At 40.5% G+C, this 27,251-nt stretch overlaps 1 protein-coding gene across 2 annotated transcripts in view; it reads left to right on the top strand.

The window, feature by feature from the left end:
- The window catches only part of col16a1 (collagen type XVI alpha 1 chain), a 106,832-nt gene extending 79,841 nt beyond the window's left edge, over positions 1-26,991 (top strand). Inside the window, exons 31-70 of one of the 2 annotated variants that reach the window (XM_023959862.1) lie at positions 504-626; positions 702-755; positions 1,526-1,567; positions 1,693-1,728; positions 1,800-1,853; positions 1,945-2,013; positions 2,105-2,158; positions 2,518-2,544; positions 4,311-4,367; positions 4,636-4,680; positions 4,852-4,923; positions 6,626-6,670; positions 10,483-10,536; positions 10,795-10,914; positions 11,160-11,201; positions 11,273-11,344; positions 11,453-11,497; positions 12,242-12,286; positions 14,500-14,553; positions 14,647-14,700; positions 14,787-14,840; positions 14,919-14,963; positions 15,042-15,095; positions 15,190-15,225; positions 15,306-15,368; positions 15,446-15,517; positions 15,626-15,679; positions 15,796-15,840; positions 16,708-16,752; positions 16,952-17,005; positions 17,684-17,737; positions 17,816-17,866; positions 18,291-18,380; positions 18,472-18,507; positions 19,115-19,159; positions 21,039-21,230; positions 21,330-21,393; positions 21,477-21,653; positions 21,723-21,800; positions 25,813-26,991. In XM_023959862.1, the coding sequence (XP_023815630.1) occupies positions 504-626; positions 702-755; positions 1,526-1,567; positions 1,693-1,728; positions 1,800-1,853; positions 1,945-2,013; positions 2,105-2,158; positions 2,518-2,544; positions 4,311-4,367; positions 4,636-4,680; positions 4,852-4,923; positions 6,626-6,670; positions 10,483-10,536; positions 10,795-10,914; positions 11,160-11,201; positions 11,273-11,344; positions 11,453-11,497; positions 12,242-12,286; positions 14,500-14,553; positions 14,647-14,700; positions 14,787-14,840; positions 14,919-14,963; positions 15,042-15,095; positions 15,190-15,225; positions 15,306-15,368; positions 15,446-15,517; positions 15,626-15,679; positions 15,796-15,840; positions 16,708-16,752; positions 16,952-17,005; positions 17,684-17,737; positions 17,816-17,866; positions 18,291-18,380; positions 18,472-18,507; positions 19,115-19,159; positions 21,039-21,230; positions 21,330-21,393; positions 21,477-21,653; positions 21,723-21,800; positions 25,813-26,006 (2,667 nt within the window). In that variant the 3' untranslated portion in view covers positions 26,007-26,991. The remainder of the gene's footprint in view (positions 1-503; positions 627-701; positions 756-1,525; positions 1,568-1,692; positions 1,729-1,799; positions 1,854-1,944; positions 2,014-2,104; positions 2,159-2,517; positions 2,545-4,310; positions 4,368-4,635; positions 4,681-4,851; positions 4,924-6,625; positions 6,671-10,482; positions 10,537-10,794; positions 10,915-11,159; positions 11,202-11,272; positions 11,345-11,452; positions 11,498-12,241; positions 12,287-14,499; positions 14,554-14,646; positions 14,701-14,786; positions 14,841-14,918; positions 14,964-15,041; positions 15,096-15,189; positions 15,226-15,305; positions 15,369-15,445; positions 15,518-15,625; positions 15,680-15,795; positions 15,841-16,707; positions 16,753-16,951; positions 17,006-17,683; positions 17,738-17,815; positions 17,867-18,290; positions 18,381-18,471; positions 18,508-19,114; positions 19,160-21,038; positions 21,231-21,329; positions 21,394-21,476; positions 21,654-21,722; positions 21,801-25,812) is intronic. The other variant, XM_023959863.1, reaches the window with a different exon arrangement.
- The last annotated feature ends 260 nt before the right edge of the window (positions 26,992-27,251 follow it).

The following is a 27,251-nucleotide window of genomic DNA, read 5'->3' on the forward strand; positions in this document are numbered from 1 at the left end:
AAATACATTTTAAAAAAGGTTGTAGGTGTGGCATTAAAAAATACGCTGGATGGGCCACAGGCTGCCTGTTCTGCTCCATTCTGATGCATCCACTTTTAGACAAATAGATCCATGCACGTCTTTGTTTTCCATGTCTGAGCTGAAATCTGGATCCAAACTGCACGACTGGATAGCTCCAATATTGCTCACTTTTGTTGTTGCACTGTTAGGTTGAGGGTTGTGAGAAGCTGTAAGCTAGCAGGATAGCGTGTAAACAGAGAGCTCTATGCCACAGGAAAACTGCTGTAAAGATGGTCAGAGTGGGGCATTGCTGCAATGCAGAAACTTGAAGCTTTTCAGTTCTTTATTTTACATCTTACTCCTATAATCACCAAGTCCTCAATGAAATTAGATTAAAAAAATCTACCTGTAAAAAAGAAAACAGTCAGACAGGAACTCTGACTTTAACAGAAGTTTGGTTTTTAGTAAATCCAGCTGCATTATGTCCTGCTATTCTACCTCAGGGGGATGCTTGCACAAGCTGTGGTGCTTCTGGAGCTGTGGTGGGTGATGGCGTAGCTGTCCCAGGACCCAAAGGAGAGAAGGGAGACGCTGGGCCCCCAGGAACAGGAAAGCAGGGCAAAAATGTGAGGGACCTGTTTATGTACTTGTGGCTCTTTTGGTAGAGTTTCTGATGTTAATCTCAAACATCATGTTTTCAGGGAAAACAAGGTCCACAAGGTTTACCAGGACCTGCTGGCCCTAAAGGAAGCAAGGTATGTCTTTTTTAATAGATAATATTGCCCAAGGGCTCTGGCTGATGGTCGCTACTGCTGGCGCCACGACCAGGTGCTTAAAGCACTTGCTGAGAGCTTAGCCTCAGCCATTAAAACCAGCAAAAACCATCATGCTCCTAAGAAAGCAGTCCCCTTCATCAAAGCTGGAGAGAAACCTGAGGCGCGGCCACAATTAACAACAGGCCTCCTCCACAAAGCGTCGGACTGGCAGCTGCAGGTCGACATAGGAAAACAGCTATGAGACATGATAGTTATCTCCGAGCTTTCAAAACGTCTGATCATCCAGGAACTTCTGGTGCCCTGGGAAGAGCGTATTGATGAAGCAAATGAGAGCAAACGCGCTAAGTAGGGACTGGTGGAGGGGTGCATGGAGAGAGGCTGGAAAACGTTCTATGAGCCTGTAGAAGTTGGCTGTAGAGGGTTTGCAGGATGTTCCCTTTGCAAAGTCGGTTAGGCATTACAGGGGCCATTCAATCCATGACCAAAGCCACAGACAAGGCCACGAGGTGGCTTTGGATTAAGGGGGCTGGTCCGTGGACTGCTACTGGGACGCAAGTCAGGGTCTGATATACCCCGGCTGGGTCGCCTGGGTGAGGGTGTATAATGTTGTGGGACCCGAAACACCCCATGATCTCATGATACATCACTGAGGATGCGTCCCAGCACATCCATGAGATGTTTCTTGCACAGTCTTGTCTAGTCCATTTTTGTCTGTCATTCTTAACTGAGTTTAATTGGATGCCACATAGGGAGAAGCCGGAGCTCCAGGAATTGGCCTACCAGGACCACAGGTCAGACCTGAATTAAAAACACAGATCATTATTAGATTTGATTGTATCCGATCAAATTTGTACCTTTTTCTGACCTTTTTGAGTGACATTCTCCTTCTCTTATGCTACTGTTCTGATCTTCAAAGGGTGAGGAGGGACCAAGAGGACTTCCAGGGCTTGTAGTAAGCTTCATTCAGATTTAGAAAATTGTAATATGTTCAGAATCTTTGGCTAACTGCAGCGTGTTGCATAGGGACCTACTGGCATTAGCGGCCCCCCAGGCCCTGGCGGTCCTGCAGGAGAAAAGGTAGCTTCGAGAAAAAGATTGTTTTGCCAGTATGTGTATGAAAGTTGTTACTGATGTTTGTTTCTTTTGTTTTTTCATTTCTTCTTTCAAGGGATCCAAGGGTGATGTGGGGTTTCCTGGCCCACAGGGGCCTCCAGGTGTTGGAGTAGCAGGACCTCAAGTAGGATTTATTAGGGTTTATACTCTTGCGTATGTAATAGACATCTTCTTGTAGCCAAACAATGGGTCTAATTTATGTTTTTGACACACAGGGAAAAGATGGAGCTCCTGGACCTGCAGGACTGCCAGGAGTTGAAGGCAGTCCAGTAAGCCTTCACACTCCACAAATCTTTAAAGCCTTGTTGTATTTGCATGCTTTAGTTCATTTGCCCTAAGTTCTTTTTTTTTTTTTTTTATTTGGAAGAAAGTAAACTTGCAGACAAAACTCAGTCGCAGCATCTGTTCCTATTTAATTTCCTTATATTTCTTAGAGAATTATCCTTGATTGAGGGGTACTTTATAATCAAGGATATCTGCCTGAAACCATAACAGAGGCAGTGTCTGCTCCAATCTCATCCTCTGTGTCCCCTCTGACAATCAGCTCACTGCCCCTTGAGCTTTCCTCGGGAACAACAATGGAGAAGTAACTGTCTTTGTGTGTGTGCTCTCTCTCGCTCTCTGGCAGGGTCGTGATGGAGCTAAGGGGGACAAGGTAAGTCTGCCGTTTTGTTGGATGACGGGAACCAAAGGGCTTTGAATATAAGTGGGCGGAACAGACAGTAATCATGAGAGATGGCCCAGCAGACCACCAACCCCACCCGGTCTCACACTTGCGTAGGCGCCTGCGTCAACACACATGCATGCAACGGTGACCCCAGGCCACGCACGGAGTGGCAGTGGAGGTGACAAGTGTCGCTGGCAGATGAGGAGTTTCAGGGCCCTGTAGAGAGAGTGTGGGACTGAGACTATTAATTACTGCCTGCATCAGAGCCACCAGTCCAGACTGTCACAGAGAGGAAGCAGGAGATGCAGAGGCAAAGGAGGCAGGCCTTCAGGGGGCCCGATGAGTGACACCAGCATTCATGAAAGCTGACTTTTAAACAACCCAAATCCTGAGAAAGAGGGAAAAAAGGCCAAAAAGGGAGAGCATGAGTGCGCAGGAAATCTTTAGGGGTGTTTTTTGTATGTAAACAGAGAGTCTAACTATTCAAGCAGAGCTTCTGCATAATTCAAATGTTTGGCTTGGGTGTAACTGATCCATGTGATCGGTGCTCACTTGGACTCCGTGCTCAGTATGAAGCGCTGCTGTGCTAGCAGAAGATCCTTTGGGGGTCTGTGGGTTATTGAGTGGGTTGTCTATAGATTTGACTCCCTGTCCTTTGATCCTGTCACATTCTGGGGAATTTGAGGACAGATTATTCCAAACAATCATTTCTTTTCATTTTTTGTGTTTCAAAAACATGAAAAAAAATAAGAAGAATTAAAGAAAAACATTAAAAAAACGGACACTTTCCGTGATTGTTTTTAAGTTTCAAAATGTAACTGAATAATTCAAATCTTTATGACAGCCTGTTGAGGTTCCTTTAACCCTTTAAACTCACTGGTGCATTTGCCAGGTTTATGATGATGTAAGAATGACACAGAACACCTCTCAATTGATATATTTTTGTTCGTACTTTAAAACAAAGGACTAAAAAAATTTATAGCTTATACATTTTTGGCTTAAAACAAGCATAACAAGAGTTTTGGCACAAAATTGTGATTCTCTTCGGCATAAATCCTTCTAACATTATATATAGTTTAATGGAACTTTTTTTCCAGATGATTTTGTCTTTGCTTTGGTGGTAGATGTATACATTTGTATTTTGTCTATATAAATGTGATCTTTGTTAAATAACAGAATAGTTGGATCTCAATTTTTGTGACTTTTCTCAGGAAAAAATGTCAGAATTTCCCACTCAGAATGGAGTTTTTTGGACAGTTTCAGGTTAATTCTGTAATTATTGTGTTATCTAACCAAAAATATGTCTTTATAAATGAAGCTGGGTTTGTACTAAGAAGATATCAAGCATTGCCATAAAAAAATAAATATAAAAAACGTTTGTTGAGCAAATTTCATAGTACAAAAGGCCCCAGGCTAGAGTTGATCTATTATTTGGTCTCAATAAAAAAGCTTATTTAAATAATTTTCTTTATCTATTTTTCCGTCTTTCTGTCTGAGTATGTCTTTGTATCTATAACTATTTAGATATGTAGAATGTCAACCCTAAGACCTACTATGTATATAAGTATTTTCTCAATTATTTATAAGATTTCAGTGAACCAGGAGCTCAAATGCCATAGAAACACTGATCTTCTTGCTAATGTTGTTTATTCATTTATTTACACACCTGCATGTCCAATGTCTGTTTTTTTTTCCTTTGGTATGCAATGGAAACTCATTGCATTACATCATCAGTCTTTGTGTTACTATGTTAGGGTGAACCAGGAGTCTGCAGCTGCACAAATCCGGTGACTTCCGTTGTGGGAGGACCTGTGAGTACACACTTGCACACATGTACACACAAACCAAACTCTCGGAAAATTCTGCTCAAATAACATTAATGAACTTCACTATCCGACTCTGAATTCAGCCCAGTTTGGGATGATTATATATGAATTCCACAAACTTGTGCTAAGAAAAAAATAAATAAGTGCAGCTTGGTTATTTTTTCTACATGTCATGTTTTTGCTTTGACATTTGTTGACATTTATTTTTAACTTCACACTTCATACAGTGATTTAGACTATTTTTGCCTTCCAGGGTGCTCCAGGAACTGCAGCAAACACATGGCAGCCTGGGCCTCAGGTCTGATCTGCCAGCCAGCAGAACTGTCTGACAGCTGGGGTTTTTCTAAGCGTTTTGCATTTATCTTTGCCTGGCAAACCTTGTTTTGAAAAATCACAATAAATCTTGTTTTGATTTGTTTTTTAATGGAACAATTTGACAGCATATGATCTTCCCTTTTACGTGTTAAAGGGCCCCCCTGGACCTCCTGGTCCTCCCGGGCCCCCAGGGCCACAGGGAGTAATTGGAATACAAGGACCTCAGGTAAGAGAGTTGTTCATTTTTCAGACTGTCATTTTTTTCATATTTTCTTATGTTTTAGACACAAGGTGGATTCTGTTTATCATCTTCTAGTTTTTTTTTATCTAAAATTCATTCAATTCATCCAAAATCAAAGGGAAATGATGCCATAAGTATTCAGTTCTTTCGAATCTTTAGATAAAGAAAAATAGTGTGAAAAAAAGAACATATTCCAAAACCAAACTAGATCAGAATGGTTAATCTGGGAAATATTATAAATGGGCAGAAGCTGATTATTTCTCTATAGAAGTCAGTGGAATTTTGACTTCTTGGAACTAGCGAGTACTTCCTGTTCGGAACGTCAGGGTTGAGGGGTCACTTAGTTGAGTTCTTAGTCAATGGTCAGAATCCTTGTCAAAAGCCTTTCAGTTTTTCCTGAAAATATTTTTTTTTTTTTCCCATCAATCATTGCAAAAGTGCAGTATGGTCTTCTTCAACAACTTTATCTCCAATTCTGCTTTCCAAACCTGATTTTGAGATATTTTATTTGCTAAATCCATTTTATGAAACAAGTATGTGTTTTTTTGTGTGTTTTTTTTTTTTTTCTCTCCAAATTCTCACCTTAAACGTATTAAATCTCCGGCCACAGTTTTGTCCAGTGTTGCTAGTCATGGTTTTCCATCCCAAAAGTCATCTAAAAACCAGACACCACAAAATAACTATTCATACAGTTAATCTAACTAAAAACTGCCAAACCAAATCATGTCCACAAAGCAGTCTTTGCCCGCAAATTCAAAATTAAAACTGCCCAATATTGCTGGACCTAATCTAGCAACACTGCCTAGGACGAAACAATGAGTCTGCATACTTACACTTTCGGAATATTACATTTCCCTCTTAATAATTCAAGATTAATGTCATACTTTTTCATTGTGAATATTATGCACTGCCAAATTTTGATACAGGTGAGTCCAGGTTGTGTCTAAAACATACTATAGTGAACTTGAAAGTGCCTGAGAGCTCTCTGGCTCCACTTGTGTCATGTAGGCTTTCGGCTTGGGCCTTTTGGGGTTATGAAAAAGGCTTTGACCTGCTTTGCATCCATATGGGTATATAAAGTTTGTGTGATATGCATGTAGGAGATGCACTGACATTGTAAGGAATCTCTGCAAAAGCTTGGACATCAATGAGAGGAAAATGAAGTTGATGAAACGCACTAACCCATATGGTGCTTCAAGCTTTAACCCGTGTGGGAGGCATTCGAGCAAGCTTTCAATCAGAATGTCAACCCAGACATGAACAGTTATTTGAAGGTCTGGTTTTAAAATTGAAAAGTCTATGGTAAGTGATTCAGTATGCATCGAAAGTGTGAATTAAATTTTTTTGTTGGTTTTAATTTGAACAGACCTTCAAATAAAGTGATACTCTGATTTGTGCTGCAAGTCAAATGTAGTGAATGGATGGCAGAGGCCATGACAATGACAAGGGTGCACTGGTTTTAGCTCCACAGCTCAAATCAGTTTATTTTTTAATCTAACATGCTGTTTTTTCTACACATTTATTAGGGTTGATAGACTTTCCTAAATTTCATAATCCATGGCAGCTGCAGGGAAAGGTTCCATTATTTGGTACCGTCCCACTTTGCTTGCCCTAACTTTTGGTGTAGATGGGAGTGGCTAGCTTTCGACTGGCAACAAACCAGTTCAACCTCAGTTCCTTCTTTCAGGGTATTCCTGGAAAGGACGGGAAACCGGGTTTGCCTGGAAACTTAGTAAGTAAAGTTAGAGCGAGTCGATATGTGAGGGCGCGTATATAAATGATGCAAAACCACCCAGTAAATCCATGTATTTCAAAGTGGAATTCTAAAAAAAAAAAAATAGACCTGATTTGATGTTTCCCTATTTGGTTTGCAAATGAGTGTTTCTAGGTTTCTAATTAATAATTTAAAAGAACAAATTGAGTTTTGCTAGGCCTGAATCTGTATTACATTGTTTTAAAAGTGATATTTTTCATTCCAAAATGTTCACAAAGGTTCTGAATTTATCTTGTGTGATATTAGTGCTGTGCTTGTGTTTTACAAATATTCTGTTTCTAAGTGGTTTAAACCCGAAAGCTCAGTTTTAAAGGTATGATGACTATATTGGCTGTTTTTGAATAAAGTATTTTTTACAGATATGTGACACTTGAATGTATACAGTATAACATATAAAATGGCTGTGTAACCCTTGTGCTATCTTAGATGACCCCACCCTTACATTGACGTGTTATTCCTACTATGACAAAGGTGGATAAAGGTGGAAAGATTTCATATAATCCATGGACAACAGTGAAGATCACAAATCATTGAAGAAAAAAGGTTCAGCGCACTGCCTAGTGGGGTCTAGATGACCCAACTCCCAATGTTAAAGTGCCTAGGATAGCACAAGGGTTAAAGACCCACTACGATGAAAATTGTGTTTTTAACACGTTGTTGCTGCATTTTTCTCACAATGGAGGACATAAATAGATCCATGTTTGTCTTTGTTTTCCTTGTCTGAGCTGGAATCTGGATCAAATGTGTACAGACGGACAGCTCCAATATTGCTCACCGTTTTTGTTGCACCGGTAATGTTAGGTTGGAGTTTTTAGGTTAGGTTGAGAAATTTAACAGGTGGATGACGGGAAGGGGGTCAGGGTGGTTTCACACTAACAGTCAATGCAGAGTTGAATTTCTAATGAATCACTGCCACTCTGCAGAAACTATGTCCTTGGAAATTACACATGAATTTTGATTATTTGCTAAAAAAAGGCATAATCATAATTAAAAGACCAGTGGGAAAGCTATGAAAATTCATCAAAGGGTCAGAGTGGGTCTTTAAATACAAGTTTTAAAGTTGATGGCAATTAACCCTTGTGCTATCTTAGATGACCCCACCCTTACATTGACGTGTTCTTCCTAACATGACAAAGGCAGATAAAGGTGGAAAGATTTCATGTAATTCATGGACACCATTGAAGATCACAAATCATTGAAGACAAAAGGTTCAGAGCACTGTCTAGTGGGTCTAGATGACCAAAACTCCCGATGTCAAAGTGCCTAGGATAGCACAAGGGTTACATCCGGGGTTTTTTTTCATGGAAAAAAAAATTAATAATTTTGACATATTAATTTATATATCATATAAAAGGACTACTAAACTGTGTAATATACCACAAATACTTTTGTAAATGTAGGGAGGATATCAAAAGGAGATTTTCGGTGTGTAATTTGCTGCTTTTTGTCTGTGCTTTTGTAATTTTTCTTTTGTTTTTATGGTTTAATTTCACAATGGTTGCATCAGTGCTGATCTCCAGTCGGCACTCAAGGGGAGCCTAACCTTTAATGCAGAGATTAGGGGAGTAGTTTAAGGGGAAAAAAAGGGGGACTGGTGGGAAAGGAATCCTTTGAACAGAAGGGCTGTTTGCCCACACATCCAGCATCAACTCTGTTGCACACATGTTGCCACATTTTGTTTACTAAAATGAAGTTGTCCGTTGATGCATCACTTCAGAGTATGTTCCTGAACTTGCTGCAGATTGAAACTTAACCTCTGATTCATTGAATAGCTTAAAGGGGAGTAACCACCACTTTCTCTGCTCAACACATCCACTTAAAGACGTGTCCACATTTCTCTCTCCCTTCAACATGTTGTTTTTTTCCACAGTTCTGCAGCTTTCCCCCAGAAAGCCCTGATCCAGTTTTTTCTGTAAATTATAAACACACGCTTCTACGAAATGTCCAAACGTTAGCTAATGGTGGATTACGCCTGCTGGCCTATAATTGCAGTTACCTTTTCTTCAAGCGAGTCTACGAACGCACGCGAGCTTGTTCTAGTGTAACGGCGTACAGCATGAAATAGCCTTCCCAGCTAATGGCTGTGGTTTGAACAATGTCAAATGGGTCTGTAATGACTTTGTAAGTGTGCCAGCTGGAAGTGACAGATTTTCACAAAGGGAAAGGTGCCACTGTGCTGGTACAGTGTTGACTGTGTTTCACAGCAAATGTACTTGAGTTATTGAACAACAGGCATTTTACTTCCGTTATTGTCGTAATCTGGTAGAATAATTTTTAAAAGCACGTTTGTTTAAGAAAAAACGAAACTGTAATTTCAAAGCTGTACTTTTAGTAAACTTCCCATCGTCTTCTTTTTTCAGTTTGGACAGACTTTCATGACTTCTTTGGAAAAAGAAAGAATCTTTTCACATTTCAATGATTTGGATCATGCTTTTGCCTGAAATGTTGTCAGATTCATACACAGACTGACTGTTAAATGATGAATATATAATACTTTTGCTTTTGTTTAGCAATAAACTGATGTTTGAACAAACAAGGTAAACAAACTAATCAGTCCCTGTTGCAGAGGTGTTGACGCGAGTCACATGATGAAGACTTGCAACTCGACTTGGACTTTAACAGCAATAAGTCATGACTTCACTTAAACTTGAACTGTTTGACTCGATGGCTAGTTCCCCCAACAGCAAAAGATTATATGTCTTATGTTTATATATATAGAATATATATTTTATTAATTTTTTTGACACAAACCGCTCTCTCTGTCTTTGTGTGTGTCTGCATCTGTGTGTACTCATCATCCAATCAAATTAGTTGTGTGTTGTTTTGATCCGATGCCAAAACAACCGATTAAATTGCAGGACAACCAATGAAGACGATCTGAAAGGCACCTAAGGCAACTAGCTCGCTTCCCTGCTTCATTCTGATGCATCCACTTGTAGACAAATAGATCCATGTACGTCTTTGTTTTCCTCATCTGAGCTGACTGGCTCAAAACTGTACATTTGGATAGATCCAATATTGCTCAGCATCTTTGTTGTACCGCCAGTGTTTGGTTGGGGGTGTGAGGGGCTGTACGCTAGTGGGAGTGAGTGAACAAATGTCAGATGAGAAGGGGTCGGGCTTACTCTGCTACAAGGGCCCTGCCCTTAACTTTGAGGCAAATTACCAATGAACAATATGGCTTCTTTGATTTAAAAAAAAAAAAGCATAATCATAATTAAAAGACCACAGGAAACATTGTTTACAATAAATAGAAAGATGATGGGAGTAGGACTTTTATGCCACATTGCAAACACGTTAAACTAAGTTTTTTGTTAACAAAAAATAATTTGGAATTTTGAGATGGGACTACATGAGATCATAGGTAGACATTTAGCCTATTTTCTTGCAGAGTTTTGACAAATACGCCCAGTTCTTAAAAGCATAATTTCTCTGTTCAAATATTACTCTGTTGTTGAAAGGACTGGAAAGGACCTGAAAAATTGAATGGTAGGACGTGGACATGAGACTTGTTGCTCTCGACTCGAGACTTGACTCGGAATTTTGCAAGCTTGTGACTTGCAAAACAAGCGACTTGGTCCCTTTCTCTGTCCTATTGTAATGCGAGTCATGTAAGATTATCGGTTTTGACTTTTATATCAGCAAAAACAATCTGGATTTTTCCCTTGTTACGATATTGAGACTGATGAGATAGTTTTCCTTTCATCGTTGTGTTTAGCACCATAAAATAATCAAATAAGGGTTGGCTGAATTTGTTTTTTCCTCTGCAGATTCCCAGCGGAATACGACAACTTCCTCAAGACCCAAATGATGATCCCACTGATGTTAGTAAATATGTGCTTTGACAAGAGAATTCATGTATGTCGCAGACTGAGCATGACTACTGTTTTATTGGGATGGCGGTATTCACACGCACTCATATATATATATATATATATATATATATATATATATATATATATATATATATATATATATATATATATATATATATATATATATATATATGTATACATATATATATATGTATACATATATATGATGTAGAAGAGAGATATTTCTTTTGTATGTATATAATATAGGAGAGCTGTGTTGGCGGCTGCTCCCAAGGGTCCCCTGGGGTGCCAGGTATGGCCGGTGCCAAAGGTGATAAAGGGGACCAAGGCAAGCCTGGTGCAACCGTCTTGGACAACTGTGACAGGGTGAGAGTTTGGGAAAGGATGAGGAGGTTTTGGTCAGCTTTGCTTCATTGTGAAGTACATTGTATTATCACAAGTCATCCAGTTCTTTAAATATTTCTTTATGAATGCAAAATGGGAAAATAACAAAACATTATTTTGCATTTTCTTTGCATGCTTTGAGATTAATCAGCATCAGGGGAAGAAAAAAATGAATTATCCTGTGAACTCTTTGTATTTTATTTTATTCAATTTTTTTTTACTTTCAGTGTTTGGAAAGACTGCAGAGTGAACAGAACACTCAAGCAGCAGTAAGTCGACCTCACTGTGTAAAATCTGTAATTGTGGCACATTAACTCATTTGTTTTGTTTTTTGTCAAAGACTGATCGATCGTGCAATGGACCTCCAGGAGTTCCTGGAATTCCTGGCTCACCTGGTATCAAAGGAGATCCTGTGAGTAGAAGTCTGACATTTTTTAAACAAACATAATATCTTTCTATGCCTTTCTTTGACGTACCATGGATGTGAGGGCTAATGTTTTTTTGTTGTTTTTTTGCTCAGGGTACACCAGGAGAAAGGGGACAAGCTGGAATTCCAGGAATCATGGTAAAGGCTTCTTTAAATATCAGCCAATTGTTATTTTTGTCTGTCTGTTTAAAATAAATAGTTTGCTTTTTTAATCACTAAAACTAAGCTCTAATAGAAAATTGCATTATAAATTAATTTGTTGATGGGTTTGATTTGAGACATACTTTGAGGATTAAACCACCAGCATAATTTACTGCAATGACTCTGTGATAGATTAGGCATTGAGTTCGAAAAAGTTCTGATTTTTAGCATTTTATCAGCAAAAGCGATGCACTCCAATGTCACTGATTCACACTGATGCAAATAACCTGCAAGGCTCTATAATCATTTAACTTAGGAGGTGCAGGGAGATTTAACAATGTGTGTACTGCACAGAAACGTTTGTGCTCTCGGATTTAGGATTTACTTTTTATACTTAAATTGGTATTTAGTGATGAATATATTTAAGCAAAAATTAGTACATTTTGTTTTTCTATTTCGCAGAAAACCTTTCCTGGGGAATAAATTCATTTCTCATGTATTGCCAAACATCAGCATTTTCTGCTTTTGTTTTGAAATGCTGCACTTAAAGAGACTTAATCCAGGAGTGCCCCCTGCTGATGCAGTGTAGCAACACAGCAACTCATCCAGCGCTAACAATCACTGACTTGACAGGACTTTTGGCTGTTTTATTCTGAAATGTAAATGGATTTCTCCTGTAATGGACAGTTCAGTCTATCGGAAGTGTTTTAAAATGTTTCTGTCAAAACCTTCTGTCCACAGGGGCCCCCAGGTTTTCCTGGTCCTCAGGGCCCACCTGGGTTACCGGTAAGTTTTTCTCACACTCTCTTTCCAGTTTTATCATTTAACCTGTAAATGGCCTGTCATTGAGACAGAGCACCTGGGGAAAAGTGTAATGACATATACAGAAGGATAAAAGAAAGCATTTCTATTAACTTTGAGTGCTTGGTTTTACACTTTTATTTTGTGTTGAGACTATAACTTTTCATTCAAGCATTTCTCAAAAAGAATTCTCAAGAGTAGCTGTAGTAGTTGCTTCTACTATCAGGAACCCAATTTAGAAGAACATTTCAAAAGTATAAAGCAGCATGGGGTGGAAATCTTGTTTTATCTTTCTAGTGGTTTTTATTTCCTGCCATTTCCTCTAAAAGGGAGATTATCTCATTTCAAAATCAAGCCATCCTTTATTGTTTCATATTTGTCATCTCTCTGTGTCCCTGCCTCAATGAGTGGCTCTTTAATGAAAGTTATCTCTGATGAGGAAACGATTCGGGTCTCTCTTTTTCTCCAGTTGTTTAATTATATCCTTGTCTAATAGATGGAGAGTGTGACGGCTGTGGGCTGTCACCGCTGCCTCTTCCCTCATTCAGATTTATTGTTTTAGCAGAGTGGAAGTGCTAAATGGCTGAGACATGTGGTCACCGAGTGGAATCCATTTGCAACACTTCATAGCAGGTGTTGGCTTCAGCTGAATGTGGAAGTGTGGCTAAGTGTAGCGTGGAAGGAGAGTTAAAGGGGAAGGGGGGGGGGGGGGGTTCACACTGAGCAGCTACTATTGGCTGCTGTTGTCCTTTTTCCTTGAGCCTCTTTGCAGTTCATTTAATAGCAGACATGAGCACCAGAATGTTCATATTTTTAATAAATGTCTTGAGATGGTGCCTCATATTTGTCAGCATCATTTAATCTTATTGAGTAATGTTATCCAAAGGGAACCAATCCCTCTGTTTAAAAACAGACCAAGGTTCTCAAACTATTTTTAAGTCCAGATTGAAGCAAAAAATAATCTAGCCCTGTCCAGGGTGTATGCCGTCTTCACCCAATAGTAGCTGGGATAGGCTCCAGCAGCCCAAAAGGGATCAGTGAGTTTGAAAGAAGGATGATTGGAAGGAAAAGTAATCTACTGTTTTTTCCATACAATTGGGTGCACCAGACTACAAGGCGCACCGTCAATGAATGGTCTATTTATAATTTGTGACATAGGCATACCAAACTATAAGGCACATTAATCGAGACTAAAGAGTCGGAAATAGGTCTGTCAGGTTGTCAAACTTTAACTGCGTTCTCAGTAAATCAAGAACTTCTTTATGATGCTACGTTCACACCAGGCATGTGACGCGCGTTCAAAAACGTGCTAAAAGCGGGTTCTGGAAGGCACTTTTAGAATGTGGTGTTAACACTTGACTTTTGCTACCTGATACTAGCACACCGCCACGGTTGGAAGAGGCGTGGTGCAAAATGTCATAGCGGTGCAAATCTTGCTAAACTTGTTTTCAGGCTTTATTTTTTATAGCTCTATTCCGAAAGACTTGGTGTCATATAAATTCATCTGGGCCCAGACCACAATTATTAGTTTCTCCTCCAATATTATTTTTCAAAGGGTTGGTATATCCATGAATTAAAGGGGACTTTATCCGTACGTCACTACCAAATCCAAGTCCATGATTGGGTCAACAACCAATCAAATCATGCCAAAATACTCTAACATAATCTTAAGAAATTTAGATCTTTTAGGTATTTATCATATGGGGCCATGTCGTCTTTGAATCTCTATTGTTGTTTCCTATTATGTAGATGTCTACTTCTGAAAAGCATTTTTTCATCTGTGTTTATGTAAAATACAGGTCTTCTTGCCAGGCAACGGTTTATAAGTCCTTTTGAATATTAATATTGACCCAAAAATGCCATTCTCTTTGAAATAAAAACTTAAATCTATGGCCTCAACACATTCAAACTTGTATTTACTCTCAGGATTCTCTTTTCTTTTGATTAGTAGAATTGGCTTCCACATTTAAGGATTGAACAATGAAGAACCATATGGGTTTACTTTTGTCATTGCATTGTCTCATAAAAGTGAAAAGCAAAGGACAGAATCAAACAAAGTTACATTCCAGTGGGAAGTTTCTTCCTTTGTTTCTATTGACTTGTCCTTTCTTTGATTCCACAAGAGGATCCATTCTAGCAAATACTGAGCACATCGTTTCCTTGATTTTCTAATCTGTCTTCTCTGCTATCATCCTCAGGGTCAGCAGGGGGAGAGAGGATCACCAGGCCTCCCTGGAATAAAGGGTGAACAGGTTTGCATTTGACGATCGCTTTGTGAGATATTATAACGTTTTAGTCAAATAATTGGTTTCTGTGTTTGATCGATTGTATGATATTTACCTCAGGGTTCTTCGGGAACCCCGGGGTATCCAGGAACCATGGGGCCACCTGGACTGCCTGTAAGCTTGCTCTTCATTCTAAAGGAACACAATCTGACAAGGAGATGAGATTGGACTCTAACTTACCACTCTTGTGTGTTTGACAGGGACTGAAGGGCGAGCGAGGCAGCCCCGGAAGTGGTGGTCAGAAGGGGGAATCAGTAAGGCAGTAGTCTTTGACTATAAAACCAAATCACTCTGCAGTTTGTGTCATATATTAACAGCTTTTGCCTCTGCAGGGTCCTCCTGGTAACCCGGGCTATCAAGGACAAGCTGGAGCACCGGTCCGTGTTTGGCTATAAAACATATGAAGTCTTAATGTCCAAATGTTGGAACTTAAAGATTTCTTTTTCCATTTGTAGGGTATTAAAGGGGAAACTGGACCCCCGGGGGCTGCTGGTGAAAAAGGCGAGCAGGTATGTGTATCAGACATGCAGCTCACATGTCAAAAACTCAAGCAATTAGAAATAAATACGAGACGTTACTGATTTTATTTTGTTTTTTTTCCAGGGTTTTCAAGGACAACCAGGTTTTCCAGGACCACCTGTGTGTTTATTTTCTCTACATTGCTTTTTGGCAATAATGGAGTCAGAAAATACAGTTAGACTTACTGCTTCTGGTTTTAGGGTCCAACCGGTCCTGCTGGCAAATCTGGGAGAGAAGGCCTACCTGGGCTAAAAGGTGAAAAAGTGAGTATAGAGAGCACATTTCAGTCTCTGCATGTCCAATTCACATGTTGGTCTTCATAAAATCTGTATTTTATAAGGGAAATGATGGTCCTGCTGGCCCTCAAGGACCAACTGGACCTCCGGGTTCACCTGGCTCTCCTGGGTTAATGGTATACATTTTTGCCATTTTAATCCTTTACGATACGATTTTACGATACTGTATCCATGAATGCCATGACATTTTTGTATCTTTTTCAAACTCATGTTTGCATTTAAAGGGCCCCCCTGGCATCGAGGGGATGGATGGAAAAGATGGGAAACCAGGACTTAGAGTAATTCACAGACAAAAATCACAAAAACTTACCCTCATGCTTAAAAACCTAAACACACAAATTATTAAAGCGCTTGGTGAGTAATCCCTTGACATAGTCTATTTTTTCATCGTCAGGGAGAACAGGGCCCTGCAGGCCCTGCAGGACCTCGAGGAATCCCAGTGAGTATGACAGTTTACATTTACCTTATCTGGTCCTCGAAACATCTGAGGAACAAAACGCTGGAGCTTCTGATGAACGATCATGACAGAAAGAGACGTGACATTTGCTGCGGTTATGATCCACAAAAGATGAACATGGCCTTTCTCCCGAGGCCATTCAGAACAAGGATCCCGTTTGTCAATTAAACCTGCACTGGTAACTACGCGGTGGATTAGGATACTGGACCATCATTTGTCTTGAAGCTGAATTAGTAAATTACAGACCTCTCTGTATTCATTCTGTTGCTGTTATCAGCTTCAATGTGGGAACTTTTCAGAAGTTTCATACAATGCCACACAGTCACCCTGTGGGTTCCTGCCACTTCAGTGTACAAATCAACCTGCGTGACCAAGTCTCTTTCATTACAAGCCCTTCATTAATAGATGGACCGCGGAGGTCTTGTTTGGGATTTGAAATTAATTTATGCATGGAAATTGGAATACAGATGTGGGGCTCTGAGGTCCAACTGCATTAATATGTGCAGTCATTACCTCATCTAGTTAATGTTGTAATGTCGCAGGTGTTGTGGGCCCGTTTCAAACTTCAAAGCTTTGTATCATCTCCTTAGATCTCAATGACTTTCGGGATGGTTTTTTTTCAACACGGTGGGGATGAGAACTCTGCAATCCACCTCACTGAGCTGCTCCTCTTCCTCACTCACATTCTTTTTATCATCCCTCTCGTTTTGCTCTCCGTATTTCAGTTTTGTGTTTTACCCATGAGCAGGTGTTTGGGCTTTCAAAGACAGTCTGCCTCTTCTTTTGGCAGGCTCCACTTTTGAATTTTTATACTGTACCAGGCTCATTCTCTTTGATGTGTCTCTGCAGGGATTCAAAGGCAAAACCGGCCATGTTGGCTTTCCTGGACAAAAGGTTAGCCAACAACTGTTTGGTTTACCATCATGCCAAGTCTGTCTGTATTCTCACAATTGCTGCTTTTTGCACGTTTTTGATCCTAAATTGCTTTATCAAAGTAGTGTTTACAATGAAACTTGGGTTGCATTGCTCATTTCAATTGCTGTTTTGATGCATCTTTCTCTGATGATTTGAAGTGCTCTCTGTTTCCCGTCAGGGAGATGTTGGGCCTGTAGGCCCCCCGGGATCTACTGGAAGACCTGGTCATGACGTGAGTTACACCTTTTCTACAGTTTTCAGCAGTGTAATTAAAATTCTGTTTTTAGTGTTTTTCAGTTGTTTTTGTGGATTTTTTCTGAAGATGTTGGACAAACATTAAGATAATTACATTTATAATCACATTTCTTAGTATTTCTTCATTCAAATCATTGGGAATCAGAAGTAAACAGAAAAATTCTGTTTGAAAACAGTTGTATTTGTGGTGTAGAAACTAAGATGGGCAGGCCAACCGGCTCCCTGCTCTGCTCCATTCTGATGCATCCACTTGTAAACGAATAGATTTATTTATGTCTTTGTTTTCCTCGTCTGAGGTGGCATCTCAAAACTAAAAAGCTGAATCACTCCAATATTGCTTGCTATTTTTGTTGCACCGGTAACATTAGGTTGGGCTTTTGAGGGGCAGTAAACAGAAAACTCTCAGCAATGGGGAGGGGTGTCAAGGTTGCTCTGCACCAACAGTCTCGCCCACAATTTATAGGCATATTTCTAATAAACTCCAGCCGCTTTGCAAAAACTATGTTCTAGGAACCGACACGTTTTTGATTTAGGCTAAAAACGGCATAAGCATAATTAAAATAACACTGGGAATAATTTTGAAATGGATCAAAATATGATTGTTGTTGGTCTTCAAAGTCCAAGAGACTCTAGTTTAATCTGTCCCATTTTCCAGGGTGATCCTGGTACCCCAGGACCTCAAGGCCGACCTGGACCTTCAGGCCAGCTTGTAGGTATCCTTTTACCTTTTAAAGTATTCATTTATTTTGCATTTTGTTCTTAAGCATTGTGTTTACTTTATTATCAGGGTCCTACAGGACCAGCGGGACCTCCGGGGCCTCCTGGTCCACCAGGAGAAGTAAGAACGAATTTCTCAAACTAGTCTTGAAGGATGAAAGCAGATCAGTCAAGACTGTGATAATTCCAAGGGAGAAAGGTGGATCCCTGCAGCTAAACTGAAAAATGTCAGCTAAGATAGCTTTTGAAACTGAAGGGAAACAGATAAGATTCTCTCCGATTAGGAAAAATAATCCCAGAGACTGCATCTTCTAAAAAAACAAACAAACAGATGACTATGAGATAAGGAAGTGAAATTCAAAGAGCCACGAGTTTAAATTAATGTGCCTGTAGAAATGTTTACAATAATGGATTACAGGCTATGAATTGAGTGTGCACATGCATGTGTTTGTGCATGTGTGTTAACACATTAAAAATTCTGTAGCGCAGCCAAAAGCTGAAAGATAAAAGAACCTCCTCTCCATCTTTTCACTTGTTCTCCATAGGGTATAAAAGGCGATAAGGGGGAAACTGGAGAAAGAGGTATGCCAGGGATTGTTGGACCTCCAGGACCACCTGGGCATCCGGGATCTATGGTTAATAATTTTTTAACTTGGTAATATTGCCTTATTAACCACCTCTAAAAGATAAAATTCTATGTTTTAATCCTCTCTGCTTTTATTTTAGGGTGAGCCTGGCAGTGACGGTAGTCCTGGTAAAGATGTGAGTATAGTCAGGGTGTCACGTCTATCTGTCCTCTGTAAAGCCAACATCATGGGATAGAGCTGGTCAATTAATCAATTTAATCGAGTAATCTGTAATTGAGTAATCTGAATTTACCATAACCGGTTAACAACGGAGATGTCTTAGGCAGCACTTTATTAACACGCACTATCTTTAACAAACCCGTACATTTTTCACCGTTTGTGCGATCAATGTCAATCAAGTGATTCTAAGCAGAGAAAAGCAGCTTTTCATATTGCCTTTGCACCAAGTCAAAATCACCGTTTGTGCCACAGAATCAGCAGATTTACGAAGATTGTGTAATGTGTTGCGCAACAGCACACGCTGTTTTTCTCCGCTTCAGAACCCAATAGGCTCATGTTTTTTTTTTTGTGTAAGCGATTGAAGAGTAGTCGCAAGAATGTCAACAATGGAGGTACAGCTCTGGTGTAAAAGGGTTAAGCAAATAAACTGTAGGGAGATTCAAACGATTGATATTGGTCTGAAAAAATACAAGAGATTTAATGTTTAGGCCCTATGTTGATGTTTGTCCAGCCCTATCATAGGATCACTCAGATGATGTGTTCTATTTGTTTTCGATCTATAGGGTGTAGCTGGCGTTCCGGGTGAAAACGGGCAGTCGGGCCAGAAGGTAAAACCCTGCTGATTGTGGTGTGGAGCTGTGTGAATGCATGTGCTGTGCATCAGCCCCCCACCACCCACATATCACAGCAGGACCATCACAGCAGGATTCACCTCTTTTCTGCAGTCTGTAGTCTGGGTCGACTAATGTTGGCTCGCCTTGCTGCTGACCTCACCCACTCGCCTGCTTTTCTGCCACTCACCACCCACATTTAACACAGTCATCAGTTCACTAACCTCCTGAACCGCACAGACCTCGTCCTCGCATCACTTCCCTCCTCTCCACGCTGGCGTCCGGCCTCCCCCCCCGCTACAGAAGCTGTTGGATCTCTCCTCAGAAAGAGGCTTACAGTAGGTCGGTGCAGCGATAGAGTCATTCTTCTGCCTCTGGGATAATGCTATTAAGCATGAGGAGAGATGCTAGATGAGGCTATTTGTCACGCTGACAGGACGGCATTGTCAGGGTTTTAGCCGCTCAGAAGAGAGGAGAAAGACAAAAAACGTATCTCTCTGTTCTGCTCACTCCTCTCTATTTCAGGAGCCGCCTGTCTATCGGTGACATGTAAACATTAGACGTCCATTATGGGACGCTTTGTCCTCAATAAATCACTGTCGCTAATGTAGCCGAGCTGTTTTTAAATGTGTGTTTATAGTAACTGAAAAGTGGGCACTGCCGATTGTAGAGTAAAAGAGACAGAAGCAGGAGCCAGCTTAAAGTCCCACTCTAAAAAGAAATGGGTTATTGGTGTTTTCTGATGATGGAAGACATTTAAAAAAAACAAGCTTAAAATTGCATTTCTATATATTTCTATATTCAAATCCTTGTAAATCAGTAGCAGTAGCTCCCTGCTCTGCTCCATTCTGATGATCCACTTGTAGACCACTGGAGCTATGTACGTCTTTGTTTTCCTCATCTGAGCTGGAATATGGATCTGAGCTTTACGGCTGGAAAGCTCTGGTATTGCTCACCATTTTGGTTTCACCGGTAATGTTAAGTTGTGAGCTAGCGGGAGAGCTCAATTATGTGTGATAGGAAGTGTGGTGGGGTTGCTCTACACCAAGGATCCCAATCGCAATCTGAGGTGAATTTTTAATGAACCTCTGCTTGGAATATATTTACAGGGAAGAAAACTCAAAACTACACATAAAACACAAAACTAAACACAACGAGCAAAGCCTCTAACAATATCAAAGTAAAGCTCTGCTGCTGCCAGCTGGTGGGGGGTTCAAAAATATGATGTGGCAGTATTTAAACCTGTGCTGGAAGTCAACAGCCAATCAGGTGCTCTGGATAATATGGGATCCAATCTGCACACCACTACAGGAGAAGAGGAAAGGAGAGACAGAACTTACCACCGCAGCAGAAAACAAAAGAAAACAGAGACAGGAAAGCATTCCAAAAGTACAAATAAAAACAATATTACGGCCAAAGGCGTAACAGACATTAAATCAAAAGATGACTGGACTGGGACTTTGAAGGGCTTGATTAATTTTTGAAAAACAACTTGTGTTTTTAATTACATGCTTCTTTAATTAGTGGAATATTTACTTTTATTTGGAGGTATCTATTTTTATCTCTGGATTTTAGCCAAAAGTGGTGCAAAGATGGTGGATATATATGAATTCACAGTCTTTAGCTTGGCACAAAAATCAAAAGGAAGGACGCAGCAGGCTATTTTTCCCAATAAAAAATAAAAAATTAAACCCTCCCTTTTTTGGTTTGTTTGTTTTTTTGACAACATTTATGAAACCAAAAAGCATTATTTTAATCCACCATCAAACCAAAAAAAAAAGGAAAATAATTACAATTCTTGAAACACATTTTTTTTACAATATAAAACATCTGACATTGGATTAAGTTCCCATTTACTGATTATGATATCCCCCAGGGGGAACCGGGGACCCCTGGCCAACGGGGCCCTCAAGGAGAGAGAGGTAGACCAGGCCCACCAGGGGGAGGATATCTCCCCAAAGATGCCCAACCCATGATGGGCCCGTCTGGACCCAGAGGGGAAAGGGGAAGCCAGGGCTCATCTGGCCCACCTGGGCCCCCTGGCTCTCCAGGGACACCAGGAAATGATGTGAGAAACACACAAGTTTTTTTTAAATTAAATAGACAAGTAGTTTTAATGACACAGCTTTGAGCATTTGTCTTTTTTTTTTGTCCTATTCTTAAATAGGCTGTTGTAAACTATGATGACATCAGGAACTTCATTCGCCAACAGGTCATAAAGATCTTCGATGGTCAGTATATTTCCTGAAAAATCTTGCTCTGTTAAGTTCTTGTTTGCTTAAACAAATCTTTGTTGCTCTCTTTTTCACCACAGAGAGAATGGGCTACTATATGTCCCGCATGCAGATGCCTGTGGAGATGGTAGCATCTCCAGGTCGGCCTGGGCCCCCTGGGAAAGACGGTACTCCAGGTAGTCCTGGACCCCCTGGTGCTCCAGGACACCCAGGACAGATTGGCAGACAAGGCCAACCCGGCGGGCCAGGACTTCCAGGCATGAACTGTTTTCCTTATTTCCATAGCTTGAGCTGTGTGAATTTAACCTGCGGTTCTTTTTATGCAGGACCACGAGGACCACAAGGGACAAAAGGTGATAAGGGTGTTGGAGAGATGGGAGACGTAGGACCTCCAGGAGCACCAGGTAACATTTTACCAATTGATTATTAGCTTTTCTTATAGTTGCAGACATTTAATTAAGAACTCAAAGTAGTGATTTTCACAAAGTACAGATATCCAAACAACAAAGCAATTCCAAAACATTTGATTTCAGAAAATGAAACATCTTTTCATTAGATTCTTCAACTCTTTTATACACAATTAGAGAAAAACTCATTTAGCTTCAATTTACATCATTTCACATAATTTTATCTAATTAGCTTAAAATGTCTGCATTTGCAGTTGATTGCAAAATAGCTGGTGTGATGAAAAGGAGTTTTCAGCAATCACAGTTTTGTCTCTTTATTCCTCTCCAGAAAAAACACCATTTTCACTCATTCAATCCAAATTCCAATGTCTGAGAAACCTTAATCAACAGTTCAGGAAGTGTTGGCCAAATTTGCTAAACTGGCAGCTGCAGTCACTTTACATGAAACATTTTTTTCTTCACTTTCGAGAAATGATCGAATTGAGCCAATGGCTCATGTTTAATGCATGTTACCTTGACAACAACTCTAGTCGCAGCATTATTCACATAAGAGATGCACAGTTATTGTACATTATTGTACTTTTTTTTCTAGTGCTTTGTTGATGGCATTAAAATGCATTTATTTGTGTTTTCTTTATTATTTTGAACCAATAATGTATTGATGGGTAACAATATTTTTTAAAAGTTATAAATTGTGTTTAAAGTTAAAGATCTGCTCGTTCTTGTGGCATTTCTCTGATGATGGAGGACATTTAGAAAGAAAATTGCATTTCTGAATATTGCTTTATGTATATTGCTGCGGCCTCTCATCCAATCAGAGCACGAGAAATCATCTGCCTTCCGGTTCATGCAAAGTGCCTTCCTTTTCATGCAAAGTCACTTCCGTTTCATGCATACTCCTCTCTCACACGCACATATATACTTTTCCTCACACGTACATATATACTTGTCTTTCACATACATATATTTTTTTTAAGAGTGACAATTAGAGTGAGAATGTATGTATGTGTAAGGTAATATATATGCATGCGAGAGAGAGAATATATGGATGTGCATGTGAGAATACATGTATGCGTAAGAGAATATATGTATGCGTAAGAGAATATATGTATGCGAAAGAGAGTATATATGACTGTGAGAGCAAGAATATATGAATGTGAATGGTTCAGAATAAATAATGTCTTATACGGCCCCTCATACAGGACTGCTTTGAACACATTCACTGGAGTATTTTTGAACACCAGGACCTGACAGTATTCACAGAGGCCGTGTTGGAATACATGACCTTCTGTATGGGGACTGTAGCGGAAGTGAAACGCATCCGGGTCTTTTCTAACCAAAAACTTTGGATGATCAGAGGGATCAGGTTGCTCCTAAATGGCCATGACTCTGCCTTTAGGTGAGGGAACAAGGACCTGTACAGGACCGCCAGAGCCGACCTGAGGAGAAGGATCAGGAAGGCCAAGTTGGAATACAAAAGAAAAATAGAGGACCACCTCCAACAACAACCCTTGGCAGGTGTGGCAGGGACTACAACACCTGGCCAACTTCAGGGGACAAACCAGCACCGAGGCATACTCCAGCGCTGCACTAGCGGCAGAGCTGAATGCGTTCTTCTCCCGCTTTGAGACCACACCACTGCAGTCTGAAGTCCCATCACCTCATCCTCACTCTGCTTCCAGCTCCGAACCCCTGACTGTGCAGACACAGGACGTGGCACGGATGTTCAACAGGGTAAACTCCAGGAAAGCGGCTGGACCTGGTGGAGTTCCTGGGAAGGTTCTGCGGGCCTGCGCCGACCAGCTCTCCCAGGTCTTCACAAAATCTTTAACCTATCGCTAGCTCAGGCTTCCATCCCTGCTTGCCTGAAGTCATCCACTATCATTCCAATACCCAAAAGGTCATCCAGAGCCTGCCTCACGGACTACCGTCCAGTTGCACTCACCCCTGTCATCACCAAGTGTCTGGAACGGCTGCTCCTAGGACACATCAAAGACAAAGCAAACAGATCAACGGAGGATGCCATGTCCTTCACCCTCCACACTGCGCTGAGCAGCCTGGAACACAGAGACACCCAGGCCAGGGTGCTCTTTGTGGACTATAGCCCTGCCTTTAACACAATCATTCCTGACATTCTGGTCAGGAAACTGTCTGACCTAGGACTCCACCCACTCTGTTCCTGGATCAAGGACTTCCTTACAAACAGACCACAGACAGTCAAACTTGGTCCCTACTTCTCCTCCACCCGGATGCTGAGCACAGGCTCCCCACAGGGATGTGTCCTGAGTCCTCTGCTGTTCACGCTCTGCACAGCAGACTGCAGACCAGCCCACACCAGCAACACCATAGCGACGTTTGCAGACGACACTACTGTGGTGGGGCTGATCTCTGGGCGTGATGAGACAGCATACAGAGATGAGGTCCTGAAACTGTCCAGGTGGTGTCAGGCTAATAACCTCATCCTGAACACCACCAAGACCAAGGAGATCCTCCTGGACTTCAGGAAGAACAGAGCAGATCCACCCCCACTCTACATCAACGGAAACTGTGTGGAGAAGGTCCACAGCTTCACCCTGCTGGTCACCACCATCTCGGCTAACCTCACATGGTCTAACAACCCCATTGCCGTCATCAGGAAGGCACAGCAGTGCCTGCACTTCCTGAGAAGGCTCAGGAAGAACAATGTGAGCCAGGAGCTGCCGGTAACCTTCTACCGCTCAACCATCGAGAGCATCCTGTCCTACTGCATCACAGTGTGGTTCTCCCACTGCACTGAAGCAGAACGGCAGAGCCTCTAGAGAGTGATAAAGATGGCGCAGAGAATCATCGGCTGCCCTCTCCCCTCACTGAAGGACATCTACCAGTCACGCTGCCTCAGCAGAGTGACTAGCATCATCACTAACTCCACCCATCCTTCTTTCCCTCTGTTTGATCTGCTGCCCTCTGGCAGAAGGTACAGGTCCATCAGAACCAGGACAAACAGACTAAGGAACAGCTTTTCTTCCACAGGCATTCACTATACGGAATACGCACACTTCCACCAACTACACCCCACTCTGACTTTTTACAAATGCTAAATTACTGACTACTACACACGTGTGCCATATCTTGACTTCTGTGCAATAACACACAATATGTATATGCTGCCCTCATAGCAATTCAACTCATTCCATTCTTTTTTGTCCATACATATTTAATATTTAACTGTTTCTGTACATATTGTACATTTTTTTAGAGATGTGAGTACAGTATTTCTATTTTATTTCATTTTATTTGTCTTCATCACTCCAAGGCAGCTTCAATTTCTTTGTATCACCATCTACAGTGACAATAAAAAGGATTCTGATTCCTCTGATTCTGATAAATGCAGGCTTATTAAAACAACTTTAATTGGGATCCACATTGCTTCTCAATGTTTTTCAGACAATCTAAATGGCATAAACACTTATCAGTGTCCTTTCATAGCCATCGTTTTGCCAGTGACCGCCCTGCAGCACGCTTTACCCGGTCTGAAGCAGCAGTAAAAATTGTCCTACCTGACTGTGAAACAGATTTTTAAAATTGATGATCGAAATATAAAGTTTGAAAAGGTGAATTATTCCCAAGGACTGCAAAGCGCAGCACTTCCATAGTGTCTGTCTTTAGTTGCTTTTCCCCGTCTTCATAATTTCTGGACAATGATTAAACAGATCTTTGGTTATGTGTTTTTTTTTTACAAGTTTTGGTTTGAAGCAGGAAAGTCCACTTGACAGCAGTCTGAATACAAAACAAATGCAATGTTAAGGACTTGATCCAGAACAAATTAGGCGAACTCTGTCAGGACCAAATGATTTTTCCAGTTTGAATGCACCCTCAGTTTTGATTCAAATAAAGTAAAAGTAGTTTTATAATTAACCTTGGTTTTTGCAAAAGACAGTCACCACTGAGCATCATCTCAATTTTAACAAAATTTGAAAGCCTTTCGCTGAAAATGAGTGCATTTCTTTAACTTCCTCTCTAATTCTTGTAGGTGTTCCAGGCCCCCCCGGCTATGGAAAAGTGGGACCCCCTGGGCCAGTTGGCCAACAGGGTGTTCCTGGGATCTCTGGTCCTCCTGGACCACCCGGGACTAAAGGAAAAGAGGGTCGATGTAATCCTGTGGACTGTATGACCCATCAAGTAGACTACAGCCCTAAGGGCCCACCTGTCAAAGGGCCTTGGTAGTGGGGTGAGGATTCATGGGGGGAAGGGACCAAAGAAAAGTATTTTGTGACCCCACAAAGCGATAGACCGTGTTTTTTTTTACTATTTTGAAAACAGGAGCTGCTTTCGCTATTTAAACTTTGGCTACACAGTTTCTTACCTTGGATCCCATCGGAACTGAATACGCAACAGGTTTTTGTGATTCTTTTTGACGAAAAAAAAACACAATTTCATCATAGTTCCATGCATTATTCTCCTCTTGATTTGTACATTTCCCACCTCAGTCTTCCAGAACTGCCTCTACTGGTGCTTGAATTTGACATGCAGCAAAAAGCCCCCGAATATTTTTAGATACCACTGCATTTACACTCTCTGATGCATTGATTGTTTTGTAAATAGTTATATGCGTATTTATGTATTTTGGCTTTTTATACTTTTTAAAAGTTTTATATTGGACATTCTGATAGTTAGCCATTTTTAAATTGCTGGTATTGTGGAAAAAATGTTAATCAATTCAGATTTCTTTATCTTACTGTATTTCTTTTTCCCTCGGCTTTTCAAATGGGATGAATGTGTTCAGTAAGTTGAATACATTTTTTTTTTATAGACATTCATTTGTTTTGCTACTTAAAACATATTAGCTTTTGCAGTTCCCTGGGTTCTGATAAATCTTCTAAACTTTTAGAATAAAGTTCTCTCAAAGTTTCTAATTTTCAAATAATTTGAAAACGATTCAAAGCCAGTGTAGAATTCTTAATTCTCTTTTATTTTGGGATTTAAAAAAAATGTTTTTGAGCCATGTTAATGGTAATTATATTTAAATATATTCACCCCAAGTTCTTCTGTTTAAATGATTTCTTATTTTTCAGATACTTTTTATTTGCATATGTGGACTTTCGAATTATTTACATGCTCTGTGCTTTTACTCTGCGCTGTGGTCAGATATTTGTTTGACCACAGTAGCGCCCAGAAAATATTAGACTGAATTAAAGTGCTTTTAAAAAAAGGTCTCTTTGTTGTGTGTTTTGTTCTAAACATCCTTAAAACGCTGTGTATTTCTTTCTGTTGAAGAATTCTTCTTAGAAAAACCATTTCAGTCAACAAGCAAGCGTTTAAACCAGACCTGCTCCATGCTTCCTGCACTGTGGATTTGGCTCTTTGCTAGTGTATTTGCGGTGCTTGTCTTCAGTAATTCACTTACTAGTTTCTAGAGTTTTTCTTTGCATAGTTCATCATAGGGGTTTAGTCCTGTGAGGCGCTCTCGCT

Source organism: Oryzias latipes, chromosome 11, assembly GCF_002234675.1.
Source record: "Oryzias latipes chromosome 11, ASM223467v1".
NCBI lineage: Eukaryota > Metazoa > Chordata > Actinopteri > Beloniformes > Adrianichthyidae > Oryzias > Oryzias latipes.